The sequence below is a fragment of the Megascapheus bottae genome, chromosome 15, assembly GCF_031878675.1.
Source record: "Megascapheus bottae isolate mThoBot1 chromosome 15, mThoBot2.hap1, whole genome shotgun sequence".
Taxonomy (NCBI): Eukaryota; Metazoa; Chordata; class Mammalia; order Rodentia; family Geomyidae; genus Megascapheus; species Megascapheus bottae.
Window position 1 is genome coordinate 44,496,983 of NC_143523.1, and position 27,739 is coordinate 44,524,721.

At 50.4% G+C, this 27,739-nt stretch overlaps 1 protein-coding gene across 1 annotated transcript in view; it reads left to right on the forward strand.

Moving 5' to 3' along the window:
* The window catches only part of Cdh23 (cadherin related 23), a 305,993-nt gene that overhangs the window by 176,801 nt on the left and 101,453 nt on the right, over positions 1-27,739 (forward strand). The window contains exons 13-20 of the mRNA XM_090346502.1: positions 5,550-5,614; positions 7,146-7,383; positions 9,044-9,149; positions 9,685-9,812; positions 15,109-15,181; positions 16,745-16,861; positions 21,381-21,493; positions 22,394-22,501. Of these exons, the coding sequence (XP_090202628.1) occupies positions 5,550-5,614; positions 7,146-7,383; positions 9,044-9,149; positions 9,685-9,812; positions 15,109-15,181; positions 16,745-16,861; positions 21,381-21,493; positions 22,394-22,501 (948 nt within the window). The remainder of the gene's footprint in view (positions 1-5,549; positions 5,615-7,145; positions 7,384-9,043; positions 9,150-9,684; positions 9,813-15,108; positions 15,182-16,744; positions 16,862-21,380; positions 21,494-22,393; positions 22,502-27,739) is intronic.

Here is a 27,739-nt window from a genome sequence, read left to right on the forward strand (position 1 = left end):
CCAGGAGACTGGCATCTGAAGGTTAATGCTCAAGCTCAGGCAGGAAAGTCCCACCAGGCTCTTATCTCTAATTAAGCAGCAAAACGCCCTAAGCAGAGCCATAGCTCAAGTGGTAGAGTGCCAGCCTCAAGCGAAATCCAAGTTGAGGCCCCGAGTTCAGGCCTCAGTACTGGCACACCAAAAAGAAAAGGTGGTAAGGACACAAACATGAGTTGAACAGACTATTTTCTTCAGCAGGAGGGAAGTGGGGAGCACACAGCAGTCTTTATGAACCCCAGTGGTATTGAGTGTTCTGCAAGGAGTCTGGCCAGGAACTCTTAGGTCATGACCAGTAGACAGTCAAGGTGCTGCCTAAGCGGGGAGATGTTTAGGGCTATGGTAGAGTTTGGACAGGGAAGGATGGGGTAACCAGCAGTGAGAAAGCAAGTTGGAGAATATCCATAAAGAAGTGGGTGCAAGAACACAAAAAACCCCTTGGGAGGTGTGGCCCAGTTGGTAGAACACTAGCCAATGAGTGAAAGCGCTAGTTCCCAGTTTTGGACCAAAAGAAAAAAAGAATACAAAGGCTTGATACGAGGCTCTCAGTCTGGAATTAATCCAGCAACAATGTAGAGCTATTGAACGTGGTTTTTTGTGTGTTGTTTTTTTTTTTCCCCAGGGGCTGGATGTTTTTGTTTTCAATTCGTTTTTTCTAGTAGCAGAGCTTAAACTCAGAGCCTTCTTCATCTCACTGACTTTATCACTCAAGCCACTCCTCATGTCCAACATTTTACTAGTTAATTAGAGATGGAATGTTAAGACTTTTCTGCCCAAGCTGGCTTTGAACCTTGATCCTGCAGCTCTAAAGAGATAGGATTGATTACATACGTGAGCCAACAGTGCCTGGCTGCCGCTGAGGGTTTTTTGAGTATAGGAAGGCAGTCATCACACTCGCATTGGTTTTGATTTCTTGTCCCTGGGCTCTTATGAGAGCTTTGATAACTAGTGAAGACCACCTGTAAGTACCAATGCAGAGCCTGCAGCAGTCAAGGTAGGAACAGTGGCAGACACATGCTCTAGGGGCAGGAGCCTGAGCACAGTTGAGATGCTTACTTGGAATCCTGATTTGGCATTTCTTAGAGTTGTCAAGCTCAATGTGAACCACTCAGCATGGCCAACTGGGCCTCCCTTCCTCTGTCTGCCTGGCCTATGAGACTCCTGGAACCCCTGCAGGGACATGGGAGCTCATTCCCCATGAGTGGTTGGGAAAGGGCATAAAGAAGGTATTGGTGGCATGAAGAAGGTATTTGATCTCTAGTCACAAGCCCTTGACTATTCACATATATCTCCCATAGGCCTCTATCTGTCTGTCACTCTGTATCCCTATAGGACTTTCAGGTGGCTGCCATAAACAAGCTTTGGGAAAGAAATTGTTTACAAGGTATCATAACAACCAGGGTCTTCCCAGGATGAAGTCCAGGCACTACTGCCAGGATGGGTGGGTTTCAAGGTAGATACTGGAATGGCTGGGTGGGCCACACCTGTAGTATTTGCTCAGCCTTGGTGCCAGGAGTTGTCGTTCAGAGGCCCTGTGTCTTTCCAGGTAGTTGAAGCAAGGGCCAGCTCTGCCACTGACTCCCCGGGAGGCCTTGAGCAGATCACTTAGGGTCTTGCAACTCCTGTTCTATTTGTAAAGGGGGAGGGATTCTAAGTGCCTACCTGCCATGCAGATGTGAATGCAAATGCAGATGTGGAGGACAGCATATTCAATGCCTGTCTACTCCCTTTACTAGCTTTGAGTCTTCAACCTAGCCTCAGGGACTCCCAGCCCAGAGGGGCTGAGGGCATGTTGAATGTGTACAGGGTAGGACACTAACCCCACCTGTGGGAGGGGAAGGTTATAGAGAGGGGTGAGCCAGGCAGGAGAGGATACCAAGATCCACAGAAGTGAGCAATGTGGTTAGAGCTGTCCTGGGCATAGTGCATTGTTCAAGTCTGGGCCCAGGGTAAGACAGGTGATAATCACAGCATCTGAGAAGGCATGAGCATGGTAGGAGTGTTGGGGGGAGAGCTGTCCCCTAAGGGTAGATTTGGTACCTCATTCTCCTGCCCAGCCTGCCCAGCTCAGCCCCTGGCTGTCAGTACCGGCTGCCTCCCCCCATGCAGCACACAGGCAGCTTAATTCGCCCTCCTCTGCTTCATGCACTTGAGAAATGAAAGCTCCCCGGCTCCTTGTTACCGGGCATACATATTTCATGTGGTCATTAGCTGGTGGCACTTAAGGACTCACAAATCTTCCCTGAGTGGGCAGTGAGAAGCCCCCAGAGACAGGGCTTGCTGTGGGGCCATCTCTGTGCTCAGCCAACCTGGAGAAGGAAGGGAAGGCAGGCATAGGGGAAGCAGGGAGGGGGAAGCCAGCATTTGCTCTCAAACAGTCTCCCAGGGGCTTGCCACCTGCATCCTGGGAGCCTGGGTCTCAGGCTCCCTGGAGCTCCCGAATAAAGGGGGCTATTGGGGTCACTCAGGGAACCTTCCTGCCTTGACAGTCTGAACACAGTTCTGTGGGGAAGCCAACTGTGAAGGGCAGGCATGCTTGCGTATGGCTAACTCTGTACCTTTGCCCTGTCCTTTCCTCCTCTCCTTCAGGATCCTCTCTTCCTTGTCTTTCTTTGTATTGCTTCATTTCCCCTCCCACACACCCTTCTATTTCATTCATTCCTTTATTTTTCAGGGATGAGGTAGCACCTACTATGTGCTATGGGCATTATCTCTGCCCAGCCACAGTCCAGCAGGTGGCCACTCTGCCCTTGAACTTCCCTAGTCCTTCCCTTTTACAGAGTAGGACATAGAGGCCTGAGGGCCTGCTTTTGCTCACACACTGGCCTGGCTGGTGACACTGGCCTGGAACTGGGATCTGTACCCAAGATTGGCTCCCCACCCCAAAAACACAAGGTGGTAGCTGTAGGCTCTTCCTCCAGGCTGAGTCATGGTTATTTACATCCTGATGTCATGTGTGTTCTGTCTGTAGAACCCAAGCCTGGGATTCTTTCCTCCTTCTTGTTTGGTTCTGGATGAGGAGAAGGAAAGGTCATGGGCAGGACCTTTGGTCTCCCCTCCCCTGCAATACCCAGGCTCCTCCCTGTGGTTTAGAGGCCAAGGACCATGGTAGGCAGCCTAGGTTCAAGTGAGCTCTGATCACTCTCTAGCTGTGGCCCCTCACTGTCTCAGTTTCCCCATCTGTGAGTGGGAGGTGGTCCATATAGCTCCTCCCTCCTAGGGTTGGGGTGAGGATGAAGTAATAATATCTACGCAGTGCTCATATGGCAAAGTACAGTTTTCATGAGGGTAGCTGGGTAAGGGGAGGCCCGCAGGGAGCTAGCGGTGGGCTACACCAATCCCACATACCCCACATGCCCCCCAAAAGCCAGGATAACTGAGTCTGGCCAGGCTGGTGGTAGGAGGGAAGTTGAGCATTTATAGGAGGCAGAGCCCCTGGAAATGGCACTTTTATGAATAGCCACATTTTCTGGTTAACTAAGATCTTAATTCTTTGAGTATAAACATATTTTTCATTTCATTCATTTGGGATAGAAAGATATTATTCACGGGTCTGCCTTCTGGAACTGAATATACTGAACACGAATTAACTTTCTCATGAAAATTCAGGTTTATTATAGAGAACATAGAATTTAATAGATTTCATAGAATCTAGGAGCTTGCTTTCAAGGGGACCTCAGAAAATACCAAGTAGAAGAAAGGTATTAAAATATATTTTTAGCCATGGAGGCTTTGTCCAGGTACCGTCTTCCAGAGACGACTAAGTCTAAAGCAATGGAAGTGACCCCAAGGACAGTACAGAGCTTTTCTCACAGTCCCAGGACAGGGGCCTGGGTCTGGAACATAGGTCCACCTAGAGCAGTGCCAGGGGTGGAGTATATGCTTAAAGGGAAGTGACAAGACAGAAGGATGGGGAGGGAGAAAGGAAGGAAAAGAGGGAAGGAGTAAGTAAAAAGGAAGGATAAAGAGAGGGAAAAAGAAAGGCATAGTGGGAAGGAGAGAGAGGGAGGGAAGAAAAAAGGAAGGAAACAAGAAGGGAGGAAGGGAGAAAAGAAAGGAAGAAAGGGAGGGAAGAAGAAAAGAAAGGAGGGAAAGGGGGAAGGAAAGGAGGAGAGAAAGAGAGGGAGGGATAAAAAAAGTGAAGGAGGGAGAAAGAAAGGAAAAAAGGAAGTGTCCTTTAGCCTACAGTGTAGACGATAGCCATACTAAGGATGAACAAGAAGCCAGAAGTCCCAGGCTCAAAAGCCCGCCCTCTAGAACTATCACCATCAGTTTGGGGAAAGGGGAAATGAGGAGGGACAGAATATCAGGGAGGGATGAGGGCGTTCTGCCTTCCCCCGTCACCAGCCAGAGCACAGCAGGACCCCGATGCCTCATGGGGTCCAGGTCTGTTTTGTGATGTGCAAGAGGTTGGCAGGTGGACATTGTCTTGTCTTCCTGGTCACCTTGGTGCTGGTGGGGCTGAGATGACAGTGATAGCAGTGCCACCACCCATGTCTCCACTCTGCAATGTCACCTGAAGAGGTGGCCTCTTTCCCTTGAGCCACTGATACTTAGCTTTGGCCTAGCTTGGGCAAAAGGTCCTGAGTGACTTCCAAACTAGCGAGCGGGTGGGAAGGAATGTTACATTCAGGACCCTGAGCCACTGGAGTTCAGCACTGCTCCTTCCCAGCTCCTCTGGGTGCAGCTCTGTCCTCCCCAAACCCCTAGCAAATTTCCAGATCACCTCATCCAGCTCCACCCACTGGAGGACAGTTCCATCCCCAGCAGCAGTGAGGATGAAAGCAGTGAGGTTTCCCAAGGAGACCTGGATAGGCCTGGAGCTCACCCTGCCTGTACCAGTGAGGAGAGGCACTGGAAAAGATGGATGGAGACAGCCTGGGAGTTCAACAGTTGCCAGGCAGGTGAAGGATTCTGTCATGCAGTAGATTATTCCCAGGGTCAAAGGCAGGACCAGAGACCAGCCCCCATACCTTTGTATGTGATACAAGTCACAAGATATCCACAGGTCCAGAGTTCTGCCCCTAGCCCTCCTGGGTATTTGCAGAAAAGGAAGGGACCATGACAAGCCTGCAGCAGGAGGGCAGAGCCACACAAGTAGGGGGTCAAGGAAGATACAGCCTGTGGAAGCGTGCTTGCCAGTATAATATAACCACAGGATTGTACAGGTTGGCTCTAGAAAACCCAGGTGGGCCACAAGGGCTGTATGAGAGAAACTTAGATTTCCTGGAGCCCCTTCCTGGTAAGGAAGGAATCTTGGCTGGTCCAGCGACAATAACTTAGCTTTTATGTTTTATATGTGTATATTCCCATGCTGGGTCTTGAACTCAGAGCTTGGGTGCCATCCCTGAGTTTTTGTGCTTTATCCTTGAGCTTTTGTACTCTACCACCCAAGCCATACCTCCACTTCTGGATTTTTCATGGAGATAAGAGTCTCATAGTCTTTCCTACCCAGGATATCTTTAAACCAAGATCCTTAGATCTCAGGAAAACTTCTTGTCCTCACCCCACAGGCAACAGACAACGACGTGGGCACCTTTGGGGAAGTCAACTACTTCTTCAGTGACGACCCTGACAGGTGAGCTGCTGCTCCAGCCCCTCGGAGTGGTCAAGCCTTAAGCCCCCTGGGATGTGATTTCTGTGACCCTCAAAGGTCAACCTGTAGCTTTGGGACTGAAGGAGATGGTGATCTGTGTCTGTGTATCTGTGGTGTGTACAGCACAACACAATCCCTGTCACCACCAGCAGCCACAGCTCATATGTTACAGGTATCATCCTCACAGAGGAACTCAGTCACCATTTTCATTCTACTGCAGTTCAGAGTGGCTAAGGCATTTACCCAAAGCCACACAGCTGCTAGACACCAGGCCTGGGCCTCTGTGCATGGTCTTCACACTAGGACACCGCTTCCAGCAGAAAGAGGGGAGCTTTTCCTTCTCTTTGCTCCTCCTCCCCCTCCTCCTCTTCCTTTTCCTCTTCCTTCTCTCTCTCTCTTTCTCCTGGTACTGGGTCTTGAACTCAGGGCTTCACAATGTTGCTTGACTTTTTCACTCAAGCTGGTGTTCTACAACTTGAACCACACCTCCCCTTCTGACTTTTTGCTGGTTGATTGGAAATAAGAGTTTCACTAATTTGTCTCTCTAGGTTGGCTTCAAACCTTGATCCTCAGATCTCAGCCTCCTAAGTAGCTAGGATTACAGGCATTAGCCACCAGCACCTAAGAGGGGTCTCTTTGTAGTCAAAATCAATAAGTGAGACACTGCCCTCACCAACTGAGGTGGGCCACCTTGCTCTTCGATATGGTCCTGGAATAGCTCTGGGCCACCTCTTATTCTTGTCTGAAGTTAATTGGAGCCAAGGGGATGCCATCTTGATCAAAGGCCAGGTTGAATTGAGAGGGCAGGTTTGCTGCTGAAGACAATGAGTCTGGTGTATTTGGAAGTCCAACGGAAGGAGAACATCAGTGGCTGTCAGCTCCAATTGCCGGCCCTGACTATTGCTGTGAATGATCAAGAAGAGCCTGAGATATCTAGCTGTGTCCCCGGCATCTCCAGCCACTCTGAGACAAAGGCCTCCGAGGACAAGAAAAAAAGCACATGCTTGAGCTGAGTGCATGGGGCAGCCCGGCCCTGGAGACTGACTTCTGGGATTTCTCATCATTTCTCATGTGATGGCTCTGGAACTTGCCCTGCCCTTGAGCTGGACCTTTCAGGCTCGGTTGGCTGGCAGCTGTCAAGTGGGCAGAGCACATGCATGCACACTGATGGCTCAGAGGAGCCTTTGGAGGGGCCATTGGAGGAAGCCATTGCTGTCCCTCTCTTTGCTGGTAACAACAGAGTTCTTTCCAAAGAGAGGGACCTGCTCCTTTCCCCTTGTGGGATGTTCTGTTGCCTTTTTTTTTTAGAACATTTGGTAGAGCAGAATTCTCCAGGGAGGCAGAAATGGTGCCCTGTAGCATCTAACATGTAAGCATCTCCGGTTTATGGGAGGTCCTGTCACAGCAGCAAGGTCTTTCCACCCCAGGCTCCTCCCTGCAGTACCCAGAGGTGCTCATCGCCACTCCCACGTGAACAGGATGTCTTTTCTCTCTCCCCTCCTGACTGATACAGGTTCTCCCTGGACAAGGACACGGGGCTGGTTGTGCTCATCGCTCGGCTGGACTACGAGCTTATTCAGCGCTTCACCTTGACCATCATCGCTCGGGATGGGGGTGGTGAGGAGACCACAGGCCGGATCAGGATCAATGTGCTGGATGTCAACGACAATGTGCCCACCTTCCAGAAGGATGCTTACGTGGGTGCCCTGAGAGAAAACGAGCCCTCTGTCACACAGCTGGTGCGGCTCCGGGTAAGGGCCCAGGGAGGCTTGTACTGTAACTATTCCTCTTTCTTCCTGATGGCCTTCAGAGGGAGGAAGGTGCTCATCTCCTATCCAGATGGGGGAGGGGTCACATTCTTGACCTGTGCGGTGCCTTTTCTGAGCAGCACCTTCTGCTCCCAGCAACTGTGTTCATCGTGTCTGGCTCAGCTTGTCACCACTGAGCACAGAGAAGCCCCATCTTCCATTGAGTGGGCAGCTGTTCTTTGTGCGGGGCCTCCAATGCTTTATTTTATAGAAGGGGAGGGAGAAGGGGAGGGACAGGCCCCAGAAAATGTAGTACAACAATAGAAAGGCAGGGCCAGCTCTGGAACTGAGGCTCTTGTCTGTCAGTGTCCTCCTGTGAAGTCCCAGCCATACTCCAGACCCCTTCCCAATGTCCCCACACCCCTTCCCTAGCCTGCTCACCCAGGGCTTCCTTCAGAGCTTGTTTCTGAAGGCAAGGGTATGAATAGGGTTATATAGAGAGAAGGAGGGTCATGTGCCACCCAGTGTAGACACTGTTTCCCATTGGACCACGTCCTCTCCTCCCCACTGGACTCTGGGTTCACCAGAGACTGGGAAGTGCTGGAGACTTCGAGGCCCAGGGACAATCTGGAAAGCAGCTATTCAACCAGGCATTCAAGGAAAGGAAAACCTCCCTTCCAAGTGCCTTCTTCTCTCTGCTCTGATATAGCACATATTTATTAGATACCTACTGTGTGCACTGGATTCTAGTATGCTGCTGAAATCAAGAAACACAATAGTAATGTTCTTCCTGAGGCTGGTAGACTAAGGAAGGTGGGCAGCAATTGAATAAGGCATTGTAGTGGATAGGAGAGGACTGATGGGGCACACAGCACTCCTGGTCTGTTGTCTACTGCTGTGACAAAACACCCTAGACTGGATATTTTTTTTTTTTAAAGAAAGGAGGTTTGTGTAGCAGACAGTTTTGGAGGCTGAAAGCTTAAAGATTTGATTTGGCCTCTGAGGGCCCCTTAGCTGTATCACAACACAGCAGGTGGCAACAGGATGGGAGCATGTGTGAGACGAGATCACATCGAAACCAGATAAGAATTCAGAGCGATTCAAGGGCCAGACTTGCTTTTTTAACAGCAAATCAGCAGAAGAAACTAAAGCTCTTCTGGAACTGCATTAATCCTTACTGTCAGTGGAGCCCCAGTGACCTAAACATTTCTCCCTAGGCCCCACCCCATAAAGATTCCACCTCCTCTTAACAGTGCCACATCAAGAACTAAAACATCAAGGGCTAGACTCTTAGGGTACCAACAGTACCCAAATCATAGTCTGTCTTACCTTGGTCTAGAGCTCAGAGGATGTATCCTGGGCTGAGACGTTGGAGCTAGGACAGAAGGAGGAGTAGGAACTCTTCCCAACCCCAGCCTGCCTTCTTGATTCCCCAGGCCACCACCATGCCCATAATGTGGAGGAGAGCAGGATATTTTCCGAGAGCTAGAGGGTGGGTTCCGACTGAGGAAGAAGGGGGGTGGTGCTTGGGGTCCTGAGCCAGATGTGACATGATCTGGATCACCAAAGAAGGAACCTACCCACTCCTCCCACCCATCCTCCTCTGTCTGATTCCCCAGCCTTCTGTTGGCCCTTGGGGCCTTACCTGCTCTCTTCCTTCCAGGCCACAGATGAAGATTCTCCTCCCAACAACCAGATCACCTACAGCATTGTCAATGCCTCTGCCTTTGGCAGCTACTTCGACATCAGCGTGTACGAGGGCTATGGAGGTGAGTGACTTGGTGCCGAGCATCCACCCTAGACAAGTTAGTGGGCTTCTTGCACTCCCAGCCTTTTCCAGAGGGGGACTATCACCTTCTGCCTCCTAGTGCCCCTGGTACTCAGGGGGCAGCCAGTCTTCTGTCAGCTAGAGCAGCGTGCCGGAGGATGTGTGCTTCCCTAGGCTCAGCATCTGGGCCACATCTGCCAGTCTTTCTTTGGGGCTTTGGTTCACATCCAGGCCTGCAGGCAAGCTGGAAGTCTGACTTTCCTAGAACCAAGTTGGGGTATCCTCAGATTGCCTGGGAACAACCATGGTAGGAGCTTGGTGGCTGAGCTTCCTGCCACAGTCCCATGCTTTCCTCTCAGCCCTGGCCTTGCCTGCTCTGAGCGTGGTGTTCTGTTTTGTTTTTTGTTCTATTTTGTGTTTTGAATCTACAAAATGGGGCTTACCCATACCTTCTCTGCTGAGGGGAATCCTGGCTGGCTTTGGGATATCGGAAGTCTGCTTACAGGGGGCCTGGGGCCCCGTTCCTGTCATTTCAGTGATCAGCGTGAGCCGCCCTCTGGATTACGAACAGATTCCCAATGGCCTGATATACTTGACAGTCATGGCCAAGGACGCCGGCAACCCCCCTCTCAACAGTACCGTCCCCGTCACCATCGAGGTGTTTGTAAGTATCAACGACCCTGCCCAAACCCCGTGGTTGTCAGGCCACGTCCCCCACAGCTTTGCCTGTCCCTACAGCCCAGAATGTCCCAAGGTCTGCCCCCAGCATTCCTCTCCATTTGCCAGTGTGACCATGGCGCCCAGGACCCAGAAGTTCAGGGGCTGCCCCTGCTCGGTCTCCATGTGGAGAGAGCTTCAGGACAGACTTTGAGGAGCTGAAGACAGCAAGGAGGAAATGGTGTAGGATTCCTTCACTAATGGCCACATGCTTCAAAACCCTCAGCGATAGCTAGAAGGTCAACCCTCCCCCATCCCTCTCTCTTCTGTTCCTCTCTTGCTAGCCTCTCTCCTCTGTCCCTCGTTTTCTTTTCTCTTATCTTTTCCCACTCCTTTTAAAGACCTAAAGGGACCAGAAAGCAAAGCATGGCTTGTCTGACATGAATGTCAAGCACACCTTAGTGTGTCCCTGTCTGAAATTATCAGTCCCTCAATCCATCTCCACGGTGAGCTCATTTGTCCCTATGCGGCTCCCCTCGCCATCTCCGGGTTCAGAACAAGCCCCACAGGGAGGCTCATTGGGCCTCTCCCCCCTGAGACCCTCACACACCTGATTAAGCACAAGCATGTTCCCTCCCCCACACACACACATCTAAAGGAAGGGTGAGCATGTCGATGGGAGTTAGTGCATTGTCGGCTCCTGAGGATTATATCAGATGTCAGCTATGAGATACGCAGAGATTTGACATAAGCTCAGGAAAGTCTTGCCCAGAGCCAGCTTGCTGGGTGGCCTTTCCTGTCACTGCCAGCTTCCCCAGTAGCCTCAGGCATGGACCAAAGCCCCAGAGCCACCTCCCAAATGAGAAGGTCCTACCCAGGGTAGGAGGCCCTCTTTATGTCCCTACTAGTCTGGAACTTGGGATGGGAAGAGGGGATGCCTGTGGGGAAAGACTCCAAGGCACAGGGAGGTCAAAACTAGGTACAGGCAGGGACAGAGAAGGGAGGCAGAGAGATTCAGGGCCCTGCTTCTAGAGCCCTAGCTCTGGACCACAACAGGGAGTGACCACACAGGATGAGAATCCCCCCAAAATACTCTTGTCTTCAACCCACAGCCTCCTGCTTTTGTCCACCTAGGGTTACAGAACCTGAGGTCATTCTCTGCATCATGCCAGTAACCTGGTGTTCTTTACCACCACCTGCCTGACTGCATTTCTCACTGGCTTTGGTTTCCCAGTTTTGATCACAGTTCCCAGATCCTGTCTCTCTACCCCCAATTCTCTCCCCACCTCCAGTCCAATTCATGCATCACCTCAATCATCCCAGCCCTTTCAAACAGTCCCATCTCTAGCTGTGCCCATGAAGGCAGTGCTTCACTGGTCAGGGCAGGGTGGGGGGGGACCTGGGGGCAGAGGATGGAAGGAGGGAGAGGGCTGCCAAGCTGCACAACCCAGAAGGTACAGATCAAGTAGGTTCAAAGCTGGCTTCATTCCTGCTGGCTGTATGACTGGGCATCTTACCTCTCAGATCTTGTTTTCTTGTCTTTAAAGTAGGAGTGATTGTGGTACCTGCCTGATGTGTTGCTAAGAGGATGGCATGAGACCATGTACATGGTCCCTGGTCCCTGTCATGTTGGCAGTCCTTGCAGATATAAGGCACCATGGGTCTCACCAGCAGCAGTTGTGCCCAGCTTCACTCTAAATGGGAGCTCTGGAAAGCAGGCTGGGGCAGAGTTCCTCCTTTCAGAGAGGCTCTAGGAAGACAGGCTTGGGGATGAAGAGAGGAAGGAAGGTTTAGGGAGTCAAGTTGACAAGTTGAAGTGGTTGTTCTGCTCCTGCTCAGGACTAGGCTGGTGTCTTCAGCAAAATGGAAATTCAAATATGCTGGGTACCAGTAGCTTGTAAACCTGGCTACTCAGGAGGCTGAGATTTGAAGATCATGATTCAAAGCTAGCCTGGGCAGAAAAGTTCATAAGTCATATTTCCAAATAACCAACAATAACAGCAACAACAAAATCAGAAGTGAGACAAGCCTAGAACAGATCATGTTAAGTGAGGTAAGCCAAGCTCAGAGAGACAAACAGTGCATGTGTTGTCTCATATATGGAAGCTAGATCTAAAATACACTGGGACATGATAAATGATATAGTATTCTAGGCATTCACACACAGTGAGATCAAAGAAGGATACTCCTAGGGGAGGAGCAGAAAGGCACATTTCCTCTGCACCCATGATCATATAAAAAATGATATTTATCGAAGTGGAAAGAAGTCAGAAGTGGAGGTGTGACTCAAGTGGTAGAAGACCAGAGTTAAAAAGCCAAGTGAGATTGCCCTGAGTTCAAGCCCCAGTACCGAAACAAATAAAACTATCCTGGGCTCCACATTGTATCATGGGCTTTTCTGAATGCTCTTTTCAATCTTGTTTTACAGAAGGGAAAGACAAAGTCAAGCGCATAAATAGCTGGCTCAGAGTCACCAGTGGCATTGCTTGTTTAGTAGCAGAACTGGGATTTGAACCCATACCTGAGGGACTTAGGCTGATATCCCACCATGATCACAGGCTGGAGCCCAGGGCATCCCAGACTATGTGTGACTGAGATCAGATTCTCCATGCAGGGTTCCCTAAAACCTTAATGGCTCACGGCACTGAGGTAGGACAGGAGCTCAGCATCCTCCAGAGCCCTTGGTATTGACTGTGGGCAGATGTGGTCAGGGTACCACATGCAGAGGATCGAGGTTTGCCTCCAGGGACTCCTCCATACCCAGGCCCTTCCCAACCTGCAGTCTGGGGACTGTGGTCAAGTCTGAGAAACCAAGTCTATGTTGGGAGGTAAAGAAGGGAGCAAGTCTCTCTAGGGGACCAAACAAGCAGAAAGAAGGCTGGGAAGGCTGAGGACTGAGCGAGTCATTGATGCACTGCATGTGAGTGCGGGATCCTCCTTCTGTGGGCTCGAGACACCATCTTTTCCTCCTCTAGGCAAGCCAGGTGAACCCTGGGATGGACCTTATTTGCATACATATGCTCCCCCTCTGGTGCTGCCAGAAGGGTCCATGGGGTCTTGGCATTTGCCTCACATCTGCCCTGGCCTCCTGGTAGCAGGAGACACTGGCGCCAGAGACAGGAGCCTCCATTCCATCTTGGTTTTCAGAACATGGCTTTTACACAGCACAGTCACTCGTGTCTAAGGACCACACTTGAAAAGGTCACCGCCTTCGGGTTGATTTTGCACGTGGGTGGTTTTTAAGTAGCTGTCACTCGGCTAAGCTGCGTCCTCCCTCCACCAAAAAAGGATTTTCTCTCAATTGGAAAGGAAAGGAAAGGAAAACTCAGCTAGGCACAATGGAGTAGCTGGCCAGGGGTGAGGGGTGGCAGATCAGAGCCTTGGGGCTCAGAGGAGGAGCAGGTGAGAGGGGCCAGGTGATTCCTTTTCATCCTCTGCTTGTTGGTTTTTAATAAAGAAGTCAAACTCGGTTTGTAGATTTCCCATTAGGGGACAATAAGCTTTTTATAGAGGGAGCTGTTGAATTAGAACTAATAGTGAACGCAGTGCCAGGATCCGGAGAAATATCATCGCTAATAAGTTTCTGCCTCGCACTCTGTCACTGACATTCGCAGTGGCGTTTCGTGCAGCCAAGCAGAAGCTCTGCATGAGCGTGTGTGTAGACACAGACTCGTGCCCTCATAGAGGCAAGGGAAAGAGCTCAGTGTACCAGTGGGAGCATCTGATATCCAGGGAATCCTGAGGCCACCAAACTCGCTAGTGAGAGAGACCAGTTATCATAAGCCAGCAAGGGGGGCAGATTTGGGGATTATGGGAGCAGAGCAGGCTGAGGTGCAGCAGACCTGGTGGCATGGCCTCGTCTCTCCTATATGCATAGCTGGAAGTGCGGGCAGTAAGAGGGAGGATCCTAGCTGGGTGCCAGTACCTCATGCCTGCAGTCCTAGACACTTAGGTGACTGAGATCTGAGGATCAAAATTCAAAGCCAAAGCCAGCCTGAGTCCATGAGACTCTTATCTCCAATTAAACACACACACACACACACACACACACACACACACCTGGAAATGGAGCTGTAGCTCAAGTACTAGAGCATTAGCCTTGAACATGACAGCTTAGGTCCTGAGTTCAAGCCCCAGGACCAGCAGATAAAATTCTAATAAATTAATAAGGGAAGAAAGGACCCTCAAACATCCCATGGAGGAGGATGTAAGGCTGTTAAGGCAGAGGTGGGGGTGAAGAGGGAACTCACCCAATGCCCAAGGTCTGCACACTACTCTTGGGGCACAGGGTGAGTGGGAGTAACTCAGAGCCAAGTTACCAAAGAGTGAGCAGGAAGGAATTCTTTTTTTTTTTTTTTTTTTTGCCAGTCCTGGGCTTGAGCTCAGTGCCTGAGCACTGTCCTTGGACTTTCTCAAGGATAGAGCTCTACCACTTGAGCTACAGGACCACTTCCGGCTTTTTTTTTCTATGTATGTGGTACCGAGGAATCGAACCCGGGTCTTCATGCATGCTAGGCAAGCACTTTAACCACTAGGCCAAACTCCCGGCCCCAGGAAGGAATTCTTGACTACTGATTGCAAAAGCTGTGGACAAGAGTCTCAGAAGCGAGAGAGCTCCTCTGATGGAAGAGGTGAGGGAGGGTGTGAAGAAGAGAGAGACTGCACCTGCTGCTGGTTCCCCTATCACCTCAATCAGCCCCTCAGCCAAGTGCCCCCTGGCCTGGTACAGGCTGGGCCACGGGAGAGAGCACTCCAGGATTGACAATGCCAGGCTCTGTGTGTGTGTGTGTGTGTGTGTGTGTGTGTGTGTGTGTGTGTGTATGTAAACCGGAGGCTCTTGCTGTCCTCTAGCTCTGGGAACGATCTGTCCTGCCCCTGAATACTTCAGTATCTTTTAGGGTTATGTTGTTGGGTATTGTTGTTTTCTCCTTCCTTCTTGTGGGCCTCCTAGAATCTCCCTCCATCCTAGCTGAGCTGGAAGGGAAGGTGGAGTAGACAGCTCCTGCCTGGGGCAGATGTGCTGAGGGAAAGAGGAATGGGTGGGAACTGGGAACCTTGGGAGTTCTGCCTTTACTCCCCATCCCTGGATCCCATAACACCTCACAGGCTTCCTCCAGTCCTGTCCTACCCCTGAGCATATCCCACCCGAGAGACAGCTGACTCTCATGACACTGTACAGAGGCCAGAGCTCCCCAGGACCAGCTGGCCCAGCCTGCCCTGCCTTACCTGCCCTGGACAGCTGGCCAGCCTGACTGACCCCCTGGCACATGTAACCCATCTGTTTTTTCACTTTTTATTTTCAGGATGAGAATGACAACCCTCCCACCTTCAGCAAGCCTGCTTACTTTGTCTCGGTGGTGGAGAACATCATGGCAGGTATGCCAGGGCAGAGGGACAGGGGATCTGAAGGTGGGCAGCCAGCAGGCACAGGCACCTGCCATGTGTAGACCCCAGCTTCAAGGAGGCCTGTGGCCTTCTCCCAGGAGGAGCTTTGGAGACACCTACTTACAAGCCAGAACAGTAGGAGTTGACACCCTGCTGGGCACTGGGTCCCTGACCTCCTGTAGCCAGGCTAGTGGGAAGAGAATAATGATCTACACTCCATTAAGCAATCCAGATCAAAGACTCTGGAGCACAAAGAGCTCTGAGACTGTAGTGCTGTGAAGTCCATCCCAGGAGCCATGACTTCCAAGAGAGTGGCCCTGAAAGGTGGCCTTGTAGCATGCTCCCAGGTGAGAATGAGAACCAGAGGCCCTTCCCTGGGCCAGGCTTGCAGCTGCTCCACCAGCTCCACACGAAGGTTCTAGGACACCCACTCCATCTCAGAGCAACTGAGTGCTTCACTGGATTCCCAGAGCGCACTTTGCCAGCAGTGGAGTCAGAGACAGATGGATCCAGAAGACAGCTGGAATTAGAAACAGCCAGATGCAGAGCCAGCTGGAATTAGGGGTGGACCTCCAAGTACCACTGTTTTTTTAATAAGAGCCATTGCATACCTTTCTGGTGTCTAATGCCAGCCTGTGCCCAGTTGATCCTTCCTTGTTCTGACCAAGAATCTCCTTACCAGGAATCCCCATCCCTCCCTATCCTCCCAGGACCTCTTACAAGGAGGTCTAGTTGTGTGTGCTGCCAGAACAGGGTACATCCTGATCCCTTCCCAAGTATTACGGGAGCTCAGCACCATGGCAGCTGTGGCAGCCATGGTTATGGACCCAGAGCACCTGCATGCTCCACCCCAGGGAGCCTCCTAGCCCCGCTCAAGTTGACACCCTGATAGGCCTATCTACAGAGGATAGGAACCAGATGCCCTGGCCAGGGGAGCCACAGGCTTCCAGCTGGGGGTAAAGACTCTGTAGCCTGCACACTGTATCGCCTCCTGCTCCACTCTAGCTGGCAGGTGAATGACAGGAGGGGCTTCAGGCCAAAGCCAGGTGAGCAAGCGACCACCACACACCATGGAGTCTGACCAGAGCTGGAAGAAAAGCCAATCCCCAACCCAGGATTTCACATAGCTGAAAATAAAGGCAAAGGCCTTAACTAGACATTAACAAGAAAATAAAAACCCCATATAAATTTCCCTGCAAACAGATAAAACAGAACCAAAATTGGATGCAGTAAATGTAGAATAATTTAATATGGAGCTTCATTTCTGTTTGACTCAAAGTAAAAGCTGGTCAATCTGTGGGGCAAGTCAGGTGAGGTTGGGGAATGCAGAGGAAGGTGGCAGATGGCCCAACCATCCCCAGACTGTCCTCACCATCCACAAGGCTTTGCCCTACCGCCCAAGGATGGGAGTCACAAGCAGTGAATGGGTCCACTCTCCTCCCTGGGATCCCCAGCAGGCTGGCTGTTCACTTCCTGGAAGCCTGGTCATCCAGAGGTTCCCAGGTCCTGGTCCCAGGGACTGAGCAACACCCCTGCCCTCTTGTCTCCCTGAAGGAGCCACAGTGCTGTTTCTGAATGCAACAGACCTGGACCGCTCTCGGGAGTACGGTCAGGAATCCATCATCTACTCCTTGGAAGGCTCCTCCCAATTCCGGATCAATGCCCGCTCTGGTGAGCCCCCAGGCCTGGCACACATACCCAGACAGTCTCTGGGCTGGATCCCCGCCTTTCTGGTTTGGCACAAGCTTGCTATGATAACCTGGTTTTATCCCTACACTAGTCGTTGGAAATTCGGTTACTTATCTTACCCCTAAACAATTGCTTTGTGAACCTATTCACAAAAGGATGTCTTCCATGTATAGAGTGGTTCCCTCCCACCCTGAACAGCTGGCTGACATGCAGCACCTCTGGGACACATGTAATCAACCTCAGGGTCCCTCCATCAGCCAACTTTGTCCTTGAATTCTGGCTCTTCCTCACACACACCTGTGTGCCCGGATTAAAGGAGTGACTATAGGGAACACAGACTAGGGCTGAACAAAATTAATATCATTATTTTCTTTTATTTCTTCATCTAACATTCTATTCCCATCTTCCTGCTCCGCTTGTATAACTTTCTCTCTTTCTTCATCACTTTATATGCCTCCCTCTAGTTTTCCCTCCTTAAAGCTGGAGGGAAAGAAAGGAAAAAAAAAATAAAAAGCAACAAGAGACCGCAGGCAGTTTAGCAACAGCTAGAAGAGTAAGATCCAAGTCATTCTGATAGGCTGGCGAAGAACCAGCTTCCCCAGTCCCCATCTCTGTGTGAGATGCCTACAGATAGACCCTGACTCTGTGTCTGAGGATAGTGGAAGCACGCAGCAGTCTAGGATGGTTGTTCTATGTGATGATTCTGCACCCGGGCCCCTTGAAGGTTGTGGCTCCCTTTGGGGAATTGTGTTGAGGAAGTTGATGGGCCAGGCCTAGAGTTGACAAATGTCACTCTTGCCCATAGCCCATTAGCCAGACCAGGCAGTGGTTCCACCTGCATGCCAGGAAGTCTAGGAATGGAGACCCTGCCTGTCAATCACCTTGTAGCAACATTTCAACTCTGAGAGGTAAGCGAGAACCCCAAGGGACATTGTCAATCCCTGCTGAAGGTGGTCAGTGGTCCATGAGGGCATCAAGCCTTCCTGTTACAATGAAGTTGGCCTTCATTGTCTTTTATCTCAAAGGTTCAGGGAGCAGATGGCTGGTAGAGAGAGGACCTAGGGCCCCCATGAGCCTCTTCCATTCTGAAAACACAAAGGCCTTCTTCCTGCTTTCAGAAGTGAGCTGATCCCCCTAGAAAGCTTAGAGTAATAGTCAGACCTCAACAACTGCTCAGGTCTTGGTTCACAGCCCCCTTATATGCACACCAAAGTGCTTCAATCCCTTATGTAACCTATGGACATTTGCTAGGCATCCTTGAACCAGCTCTTCCTGTTACTTTCAACACCTAATACAGTACAAGTAGTAGGTAAGAGGTTGTTATGCTATGGTGTTTGGGGAATGCACAACAAGTATCTACAAAAGTCTGTACGTGATCAATCTAGATGTGATCCTTTAATGGGATTTTTCCAGCCCTGGAGAATTGAATCTATATATGTGGAGTCTGTAAATATAGAGATCTCAATATTGTTAATTACTATATACCACATGCCCAGCCCTGCTTCTCATTCTGAGATTGGTCCCATCTCATTTCCCCCTGCAGATGAGGAAGCTGAGGCACAGGAAAGGCTGTGAACTTGACTGAGGAAGCAAACAGTTAGACTGACCTCTTGACACCAGAGCCCAAATGCTAACTGTGAAGCCACATTAGGGTCCCTCCTGCCACTCCGATGCAGTAACATCTCTCTGAGAAGTTCCCTGCCCTGGCCTCGGTTCAGGGACACCCTCATGACAGCACAGACATTTTTCTGTTACCATGGAGCCTGTTGCTCCAAGCTCCTTTGTCATATTACCCAGGCCCACTGCACAAAAGTGGCCTTAATTGGATCTAATTTCTCAGACAGGAGAGGCCATCAATCATGCTGACAATTTCATGTTTAAAACTTTTTAGGGATTAATTTCTCCCGTGCCCTGCCAAATAATTGACACCACCCCAGTGGGGAGCCTGGCACAGTGGGCAGACCTTGGCCAGTCTTTGCTTCCTGGTCTTGGTGCCTTGGCCATCTTGTCCCTTATCCTTGGCTCCCTGGTCAGTCCTGTACCAGCCAGAGAACAGACCAGGGTTCCAAGGAGCAAAATGGCAGAGTTTAAATGGCCCTTGAAACAAACCACTTCAGCAACATTGTTTTATGGCAGAAGAAATCAAGCACAGAGAAGTTAAACAATTTGTCCCAAGTCAGGCAAAAAAAAAAAAAAAGCCAGAAGTGGTGCAGTGGCTCAAGTGGTAGAGTGCTAGTGGCCTTGAAAAAGCCTAAGGACAGTGCCCAGGCCCTAAAAAAGGTGGACAGCACCCAGTCCCTGCCCTGGAGAGCTTTCAGAGTCCATAGAAGGGAGTGATCATTCTTCACTTCAGGTTACTCCATCTTTACACTCTGCTGGGAAAGCATAGTGGTGTCCAGGTTGCAGACAAGCAAACAGAAGCTCCAAGAAATGAAATATCTGGCTAGGAGCATAGCCTAGTGGTAGAGTACTTGCCTAGCATGCATGAAACCCTGGGTTCGATTCCTTGGTACTCCATACTCAGAAAAAGCTGGAAGTGGTGCTGTGGCTCAAGTGACAGAGAGCTAGCCTTGAACAAAAAGTGTCCAAGGATAGTGCCCAGGCCCTGAGTTCAAGCCCTAAGACTGGAAATAAATAAATAAGTTAAATAAATAAATAAAAATTTCCCAGGGCTGTTCATCTCTGCCCAGGGCTGGTGGCTCTACCTATTAGCCTGACTACTCAGGAAGCTGAGATCTAGAGAATTGAAGTTCAAGGCTAGGCTAGGCAGAAAAGTTCATGAGATTTTATTTCCAATAATAAGCGGGAGAAAAAAAAGAGCTGGACATGTAACTGAAATGGTAGGGCAGCAATACAAAGCCCCCCCCCCACTCCCACCCCCCAAAAATAAGAAAGAAAAGAAATACAAAGCCCCGAGTTCAGTTTTCATTGCCACCAGAAAGCAAAACAGAAAACAAAAGCTGAACATCTGGAAAGAACCAGAATCTCTGTTCGTCTGTTCTCAATGTGGAGACTACAATGAAGGGTGAACAAATGCCACAAGTGCTACTCACTAGACACTATGTTGAAAATGAACTGTACAACTTGTTGGTAGGGACAGGAAGGAAACAGTGGAAGAGAGCAAGGGAAGGGGTGACACTGTCCCCAAAAAAGTGTACTTGTGACCTGATTTATGTAACTAACCCCTCTGAACATCACCTTTATAATATTTTTTAAAATTATAAATGTATGTATACACACTATCTATCTATCTATCTATCTATCTATCTATCCATCCATCTACCTATCTATCTACATGGGACGGGAGTATGACCTAATGGTAGAGTGCTTGCCTTGCATGTACAAAGCCCTGGGTTTGATTCCTCAGTACCACATGCATAGAAAAAACCAGAAGTGGTGCAGTAGCTCAGGTGGTAGTGTACTACTAGCCTTGAAAAAGCCTAAGAACAGTGCCCAGGCCCTAAGTTCAAGCCCCAGGCCTGTAAGTGTGTGTGTGTGTGTGTGTGTGTGTGTGTGTGTGTGTGTGTGTGTGTGTATTTATATATGTAGATACTACAGCTTTCAGCCATGTGAGCTGGTAGATGCTCCCACCAGCCAAGACAACTCTGTGGTCAATGCTATCGTGGCTCTGCTGAAAGTTTTCACACCACCGAAATCAGCAAATGTCTTTTCCCTTGTGGAGGAGCTAACTGTCAAACATTACCCAGCAAGCCCCTCCCAAGATGACATCTGCCATTGAATTATACCAAAAATGCAAAGACCCACAGCGACAGCTAAAAAAATTGCCATATTTTAAATGTTTCTACTTAACAGAGTAACTTGTTTACACACTGAAAGAAGCCAAGGCAATATAATTAGGCTATAAAAGAGATAATTAGGACATGATCTTATAACTACCAATCCTCCAAGCACTCTTGGTTCCCACACCCAGGCCTGAGTCACACACTTGGGGAAATGCAGAGAATTTCCTCTTCCTGTTGTCTCCCAGGACTAAAGGAATAAATTACCTGACATACTGACATACTTATAAGGTTTCCATGATGTTAACTGAATCCCACAGCACCCCTATCTTGTAGTCTTATGTATTGTCCTCTTTTTGACCACAGGAGGAAACTGAGGCAGAGATGATCCACAGAATCCATTCCAGGTGGTAAAGCCACTAAGATAATGTCAAGTCTAAACAAGAAACTGGGGTCAAACGGCCCTTCAGGCCTATTTTCCAGCCTGGACCCCTAAGGTTGGACTGGGTTTCCCACATTTGTGGATATCTCCTTGTTTCAGGGTGCTGCTGCCCTGTTCTGGGGTCCCCGCTTCAAAGAATGTGTGCTAGCTGCTGCAAGCACTCCCCTTCCCCAGCCCACAGACACAGATACACACAAGGGTCATTGCCAGAGCTTGCAAGGAATACCACCTCCCCTACCCTTGTGCACACCTCTATCTCTCCCTATCCTGCTCTCACCTGGCTCACCCAAATCCCTTTACACACCCCTCTGTCTGGCAGGTGAAATCACCACCACGTCTCTGCTTGACCGAGAGACCAAGTCTGAATACATCCTCATTGTGCGTGCCGTGGATGGGGGTGTGGGCCACAACCAGAAAACTGGCATTGCCACTGTAAGTGCCTGCTTCCTGTGCCCTCCCCCGAATCTCATCTTCTAGGAAGCAGGGTCTGGGGACCATCAGCACCCTGTCGCGGCCTTTGTGATGTTGAGAAGCAATGCCTGCGTCTCTCTACAATGAGCCAGAAGTGAAGGCCCAGAGCCCCAAGCAAGGCTTTGCCATCCCATCAAGGAAATTCAGAAAGGATAGAGCAAGAGAAGGAACTTGGGGGCCCTGGGTGACACAAGGAGCAGAAAATCTTCTGCAGGAGAGGAAGGAAGAAGACAGCCGTAATAAGTCACCCCGGCCACCCCAGTTCCTCATTCTCCACCGCTACCTTGGGTTCTCCCTGGGGAACAACCAGCCCCACAACCTCACATCATGGTCCTCACCCACCAGCATCCTCTGCCCCATTCTAACTCAGCCAGAGAATCTAGAGCTGGAGCTGACGTTGCTTAGCCTAGGATATGGCAGAAAACCCCATAGTGTCCTCCTCCCTTCTGGGAGGCCTTGATAATAGGAAGCAGAGCCCTCTAAATAATTTACCTGGTTGCAGGTGAGCAAGGAAATTGCTTGGCTTGTAGCTGAGACTGGGAAGCTCAAGGGATTCTCTTAGATCCTCCACCTGTCAATCATCTTCCCCAGGATGTAGGTGTGTGGATAATGCTCTCAGAGGCCTTCTTGTCCAGTCTCTACTTCCTAATGGATGGCACCTAAACCTTCTCCTCCCAAAGGGACTTGGATCCCCACTGCCCTCAAAAAGCACTTGCCTAAGGCTCCCAAGGTAGCCAGGGGGTGGGGGAGGGGGAGGGTGTCTGATAGAATTAGAGCCAGGAAAGCAACTGTGTGCCTCTGGGCTCTGCCCTTGCCCAGCACAGCTGGAGAGTCTCACAGCGCCCTCTTGTGGCTTCACAGGTGAATGTCACGCTTCTAGACATCAATGACAACCACCCCATCTGGAAGGATGCTCCCTACTACATCAACCTGGTGGAGATGACGCCCCCAGACTCTGATGTGACCACGGTAGGTGTTGGGGACAGTGGAACTGCCAGGCAACTGGGTGGACATGCTTCCACTGTGGTCTCTGTGGTTTACTATGTGAGACTCACCGTCCTGCTTTTGCTCCATCTGACCATGTTCTTCTTTGTGAGGAAAGAGTTGGAGAGAGGCTTCCCCCATGCCAGCTTCAGGCTATGTGGGAGAGCCTGTGGCAGGGAGCCAGGAACCCTTCCATTTGAGGCCACACTTGTCTCCAGACCCCAGAATTCTAGCCACTCTCAAACCACCTGCCTGCTCTGTCCTGGTACCTGCCCCTCACTCCCAAGTTGCAGAAGCCATCAGCTTGGTCACCTCTAGCATACACTGGCCCCCAAAGCTGCCCCAACTGTGGCTTTGAATTCATGTCAGGCCCTACATTCAGTTACCTACAGGCAAGGCTGACCTGAGATAGGGAGAGAAGCCATAACCAAAGCCACTGGGCACCCAGAATAGAGCCTGGCATTGGACCAGTTGAGGAAAGGCAGGGCCAAGCCACACACACACACACAAACACACACACACACACACACACACACACACACACACACACACACCCTCTCTCCTCTAGTGTGAGATTCACATTTGCAGGCCCTTTTCCCCCTACCTTTGGACTCCATTTGGACTCATCTGAAGAGCTGGTCCCTATGTGTCCAGCCCCAATGCCTTCCAGTGTGCCTGGGATGGCCATAAACTCTGAAAGCTCATAGTAGCCTGGTTATTGAACTCTACCATGCCGAGGTCTGCTCCTGGATCCTCTTATCTTCACAGTATCCGCTCCCTGGGGCAGGTGGAGCCATTGCTCCCATTTACTGTGGAGGAAACTGAGACAGAACTGAAGGAGTTTGCTCAAGTTAATAAGAAACAGTGTGAGGTTTGAACCCAAGTCTGCCTGATTTTGTCTAGCCCCTATTCCACTTCCATTCATAGGTCACCTGTAAGATGTCCCAGGGCCTAAGAAACTGGAGGATTGCGGGGTGAGATAGGGAAGAGGCTGTAACTTTTTGTATCAGGCTCTCTGGTAAGATCTCCCTACCCACAACTAAGCACATTAGGAACAGTGACACTTAATCTTAGCCTTATCTCAGATTACCACAACCAATCGTGACAAAGCCAACCTGGGTTAAAACCTGAAAGGGAGAACAGAAAGGGTCAAGGAGGGAGAGGCTTGGTGATTACTTGCCCTGGCCTCCTGTCCACATGTCAGGATCTCAGTACTCCTGAGCTAGTGCTTGGTAGCCCCTCCTAGGGAATCTAAAACAGTAAGTCAGGAAGAATCTATGAATTTTGTAAACCCCGAAGTAGAAGATTTCTTCCAATCAGGGCCAGGTTTGGAAACCACTATCCTGGCCTGTCTGCAGAGTTCACTGGGGCCCCAGATCCAGTGAGAGTTCTCATCCGCCACCTTGTGGGCAGCTGATCACTAGCTCAAGCCTTCATCCTGGCCCCTGTCAGGGACCCCTCCCATCTTTGCCCTAGGTTTCTGGGAAATTCCTCCCAGGGGAACTGAGGGGCAGGATGAGCAATGCCCTGGCCATGGTGCACGCTCAGTAAATGGTGGCTTTCCTACTAGAATCTTGTTCATTTGTTCACTGGAGAGCCCTGCCCAGTTCTGGGCACAGTGTGGGTTTGCATACTTCAGTGTGTTTGTTCTGAGGAACTGAGGTTGCTGTACCAGAAACCAGCCCCATGGGACAGACACCAGCAGTGGAGAGCGGACTGCACTGTACTCAGGCTTTGCTCTATTTGGCCCACAGTGGCCATCTTTGTGTCTCCAGCACATCCTGAGCCAGGATCAGGGGCCAAAGATGGGCCTCCAGCTGCTGCCCAGGGCTTCCTTGCTCTCCAGGAACTGCTGAGAGCCTTTAGTGGGTACCAACTGTGTGCTGGGCCATGCGCTCAGCAGATGGAGCACAAGAGCATAAAGCCCTGCCTTTCTTTGGGGGAGCCTTGTGTCACCCTTCTGTAGTCCCCAAGACTACCCCATGCTTATCTTGAATAGATGGACTAGTGTCCCTGCAGAGAGTGAGGGTAGGGCCCAGACACTCCACTCAGTGCAGGCACAGGACCCCAAAAGTCAAAAAAGTAAAGGACAAAATAAGATGAAAAGTTATTGCATTAAGTATCCACTAAGTATAATTTGGCAGCTTTAGTAATTAGGAAATACTACGTTTATGGAATTTTTATTATATGGGAGGACAAATTCTAGACTAGATTTTTTTTTTAGAATTCTTAAGATGATTCCAGAATTACATATAATAGTTGCCAGGAAAAAAAAAAAGAAATCTGGGCTGGGAGTATAGCCCAGTGGTAGAGTGTTTGCCTCACATGCACAAAGCCCTGGGTTCAGTTCCTCAGTACCACATACACAGAAAAACCAGAAGTGGCACTGTGGCTCAAGTGGCAGATCGCTAAGCCAGAAGTAGCACTGTGGCTGAAATGGCAGAGTGCTAGCCTTGAGAAAAAAATTTCCAAGGACAGTGCCTGTGCCCTGAGTTCAATCCCCAGGACTGGCAAAAAAAAAAAATCAAGAAGCTTGGTGGGACATGGTGACATATCCCTATAATTCAATTCCAGCACTTTGGAGGCCAAGGCAGGATGTGAGTTCCAGGACTAAGCTATATAGCATGATCCTGTTACAAAAATGCTGGAAGAGCCAGGCATGGTTTCTCACGCCTATAATCCTAGCTACTCAGGAGGCTGAGACCTGAGGATTGAAGTTCAAAGCCAGCCATGGCACTAAAGAATATGAGACTTTTATCTCCAATTAATCATAGAAAATGGGAAGTGGGGATGGGGTTTTAGGGGTAGGGTGGTAAGCCTTGAGCTGTAGAACTCAGGGACAACACCCAAGCCCAGGGATAGGGCGGTACCCTGGAACTGAAGAACTCAGAGACAATACTCAGGCCCAGAGTTCAAGCTCACAGAAAATAAAAAAAAGAAATACTGGAGGAGGAGGGAAGAGGGAGGAGAAAGTTACTTTACTAATCTTTAATCAAATAGATCATAGCAAAACCATTTCAAGAGGAATAGTCATAAAATTATTTAAATTTTATAGTCATAAAACATATACATATACATATATATTCTGCCAGATGGAGCTAGGGCTGGGGGTGGAGAAGGAAGCTTCTCTAAAGGCTCAAATGACAAGGAGGTGGTACTAGATGGATTCGACCCAGAACCCAGTGTGGTGCCTCTGCCCCCTTTATTCTGATGCCTTCAGAGCAGTTGACTCCTTATTAAGAGGCAGCCAGCTCATGGCTAGATGGGCAGCCCCTAGTTGCAAAGTACCCAGTTTTGTCCCAGCTGTACTACGTACCAAACTTGTCTGTTCTCCAGTCTCTTATCTAAAGAGTCCCAATCAGAATGTGGTGCCTAGAATTTCATAAGCCAGGATGCAAAATGCACAGGCCATGGTGATCGCTCAGTAAATGGCTGCTCTCCTACTAGTGGATAGTGAGCCCTATCCAGTGCTAGGCATGTGTACTTCAATGTGTTTGTTCAAAGCCTTGTTCCATCTAGCTCACCTGGCCAGCAGCTGTGCAAGCTGGAGCAGGCTCTTTCTCCTCTGAAGGACTGGGGTGTGACCCAGGCTTCTCCCAAGGGCCCATCTGGCAAAGGTCATTGGCCAAGTCTCCAGGGATGGGAGTGATGGAACCCTGGGGTCTTTCAGAGCTATGCATTTGGCAGTATACCTGGCACTGGTGGGGTGTCTCTCTCTGTATGCATGGGCACATGGTTCTTAGGGCATGCTCCTGCCAGGCATGTGCTGCAAAGTGACTGTCCCTCTCCCACCCCACCCCTTCTCCGCAGCGAGCTTTGGGCCCACTCTCCCTGCTGGCTCCTGCAGACTTCTTCAAGGACCCAGCTGATGGGCATTGATTTAGAGCCTTTCAAAGCCCTCCAGCAAAATAAAGAAGAAGGAGAGAGAGAGAGAATTATTCCCCGTCAGGCCAGGAGAAAAATGATGGGCATAAAACGGGAAATAAATGAGGGAAGTGGTGAGGTGAGAGACCAGGCTGCCGATGGGGAGCCTGCGAGCCCTGCCCTCCCCTGTGGAGAGCCCAGAGACCCATCAGTGTCCACCTACAAGTAGGGGGCTTGGAGGCAGCTCGTGAGAGCCCCACCCCAGTCACTAGCCCGGGACAGATCCTTTTGCTTTGAGCCTCAGTCTCCCTATCCAGAGAAATGGGGATTCAAAAAAAACTCTCTCCTGCCTCTAACTGTAGAGAGATCTACAGACAGGCAAGGGGCCTCCTGAGCCCCCCCCACAATGATATGATGCGTGCGGCCTGACTTCAGTTATACCGGGAGTCCCTGAGAGCCCTGTTTACAAGAGGAGATTGATGGGTCCCTGCCATGGAGGTGGGGACATGAGCAGTATGGCATGGTAAGGGCACCTTAACAGGAAGATGGGGACCCCTCCTCATCCTTCTGTGCCACAGGCTAGGGAGGAAGAGGCATGGGAGCTCCAATGTAGGCAGCTCTCAGTGATGAAGGTCAAGCCCTGCCCTAGCCTGTCTTTCTGGCCTCTCAGAATCAGGGACAGGGCAAGGCAGAGCCCTGGGCCACCGCAGCTCATCCATCTGTTCTGGTCTAGTATCCCCGGAGACATCTTGGCTGGGGATGAAGCCAGAGCAGGGACAAATTCTGCTGCCCAAGCACAAAGACCCCATCAAGTGAGAGGAAGGTGCTGGCAAGCCCTGGCTGTCATTGCCAGGTGTCCGGAAGTTGAGAATCACACTGCCCGATGCAGCCCCAGCCGGGGACTGCATCCACTGTCCCCACAGTGGTCCTATCCACCCCCGGTGCCACAGTGATTTCTGCAGCATGGACAGCGGGTAGGGAGACAGGGAACTCGGCTGTGTCAGTGGCTCTAAGCTGCTACAAGACTCGGAAGCCTCCAGGGCAGAAGCTGGGGGGCCTGAGGTTGGTGCTGTGTGGCCTTGAGTCTGGCATGTGCTTCGCTGGGCTCTGCCGATTCTAAACTGAGGCCTGGAGCCTGGTGCCACATCCATGACTGTCACCCCTGGGGTTACAGAGGCCTTTACAACCACAAGCTCCAAAGGACCAAAAGGGGAATTTGGAGCCCGGCACAGTGGCTCACGCCTGTAATCCTAGCTACTAAGGAGGCTGATCACTGAGGATTCCCATTCAAATCCAGTCGAGGCAGGAAAATGAAACTTTTATCTCCAGTTAACCACCAGAAAGCTACAAGTGGACCTG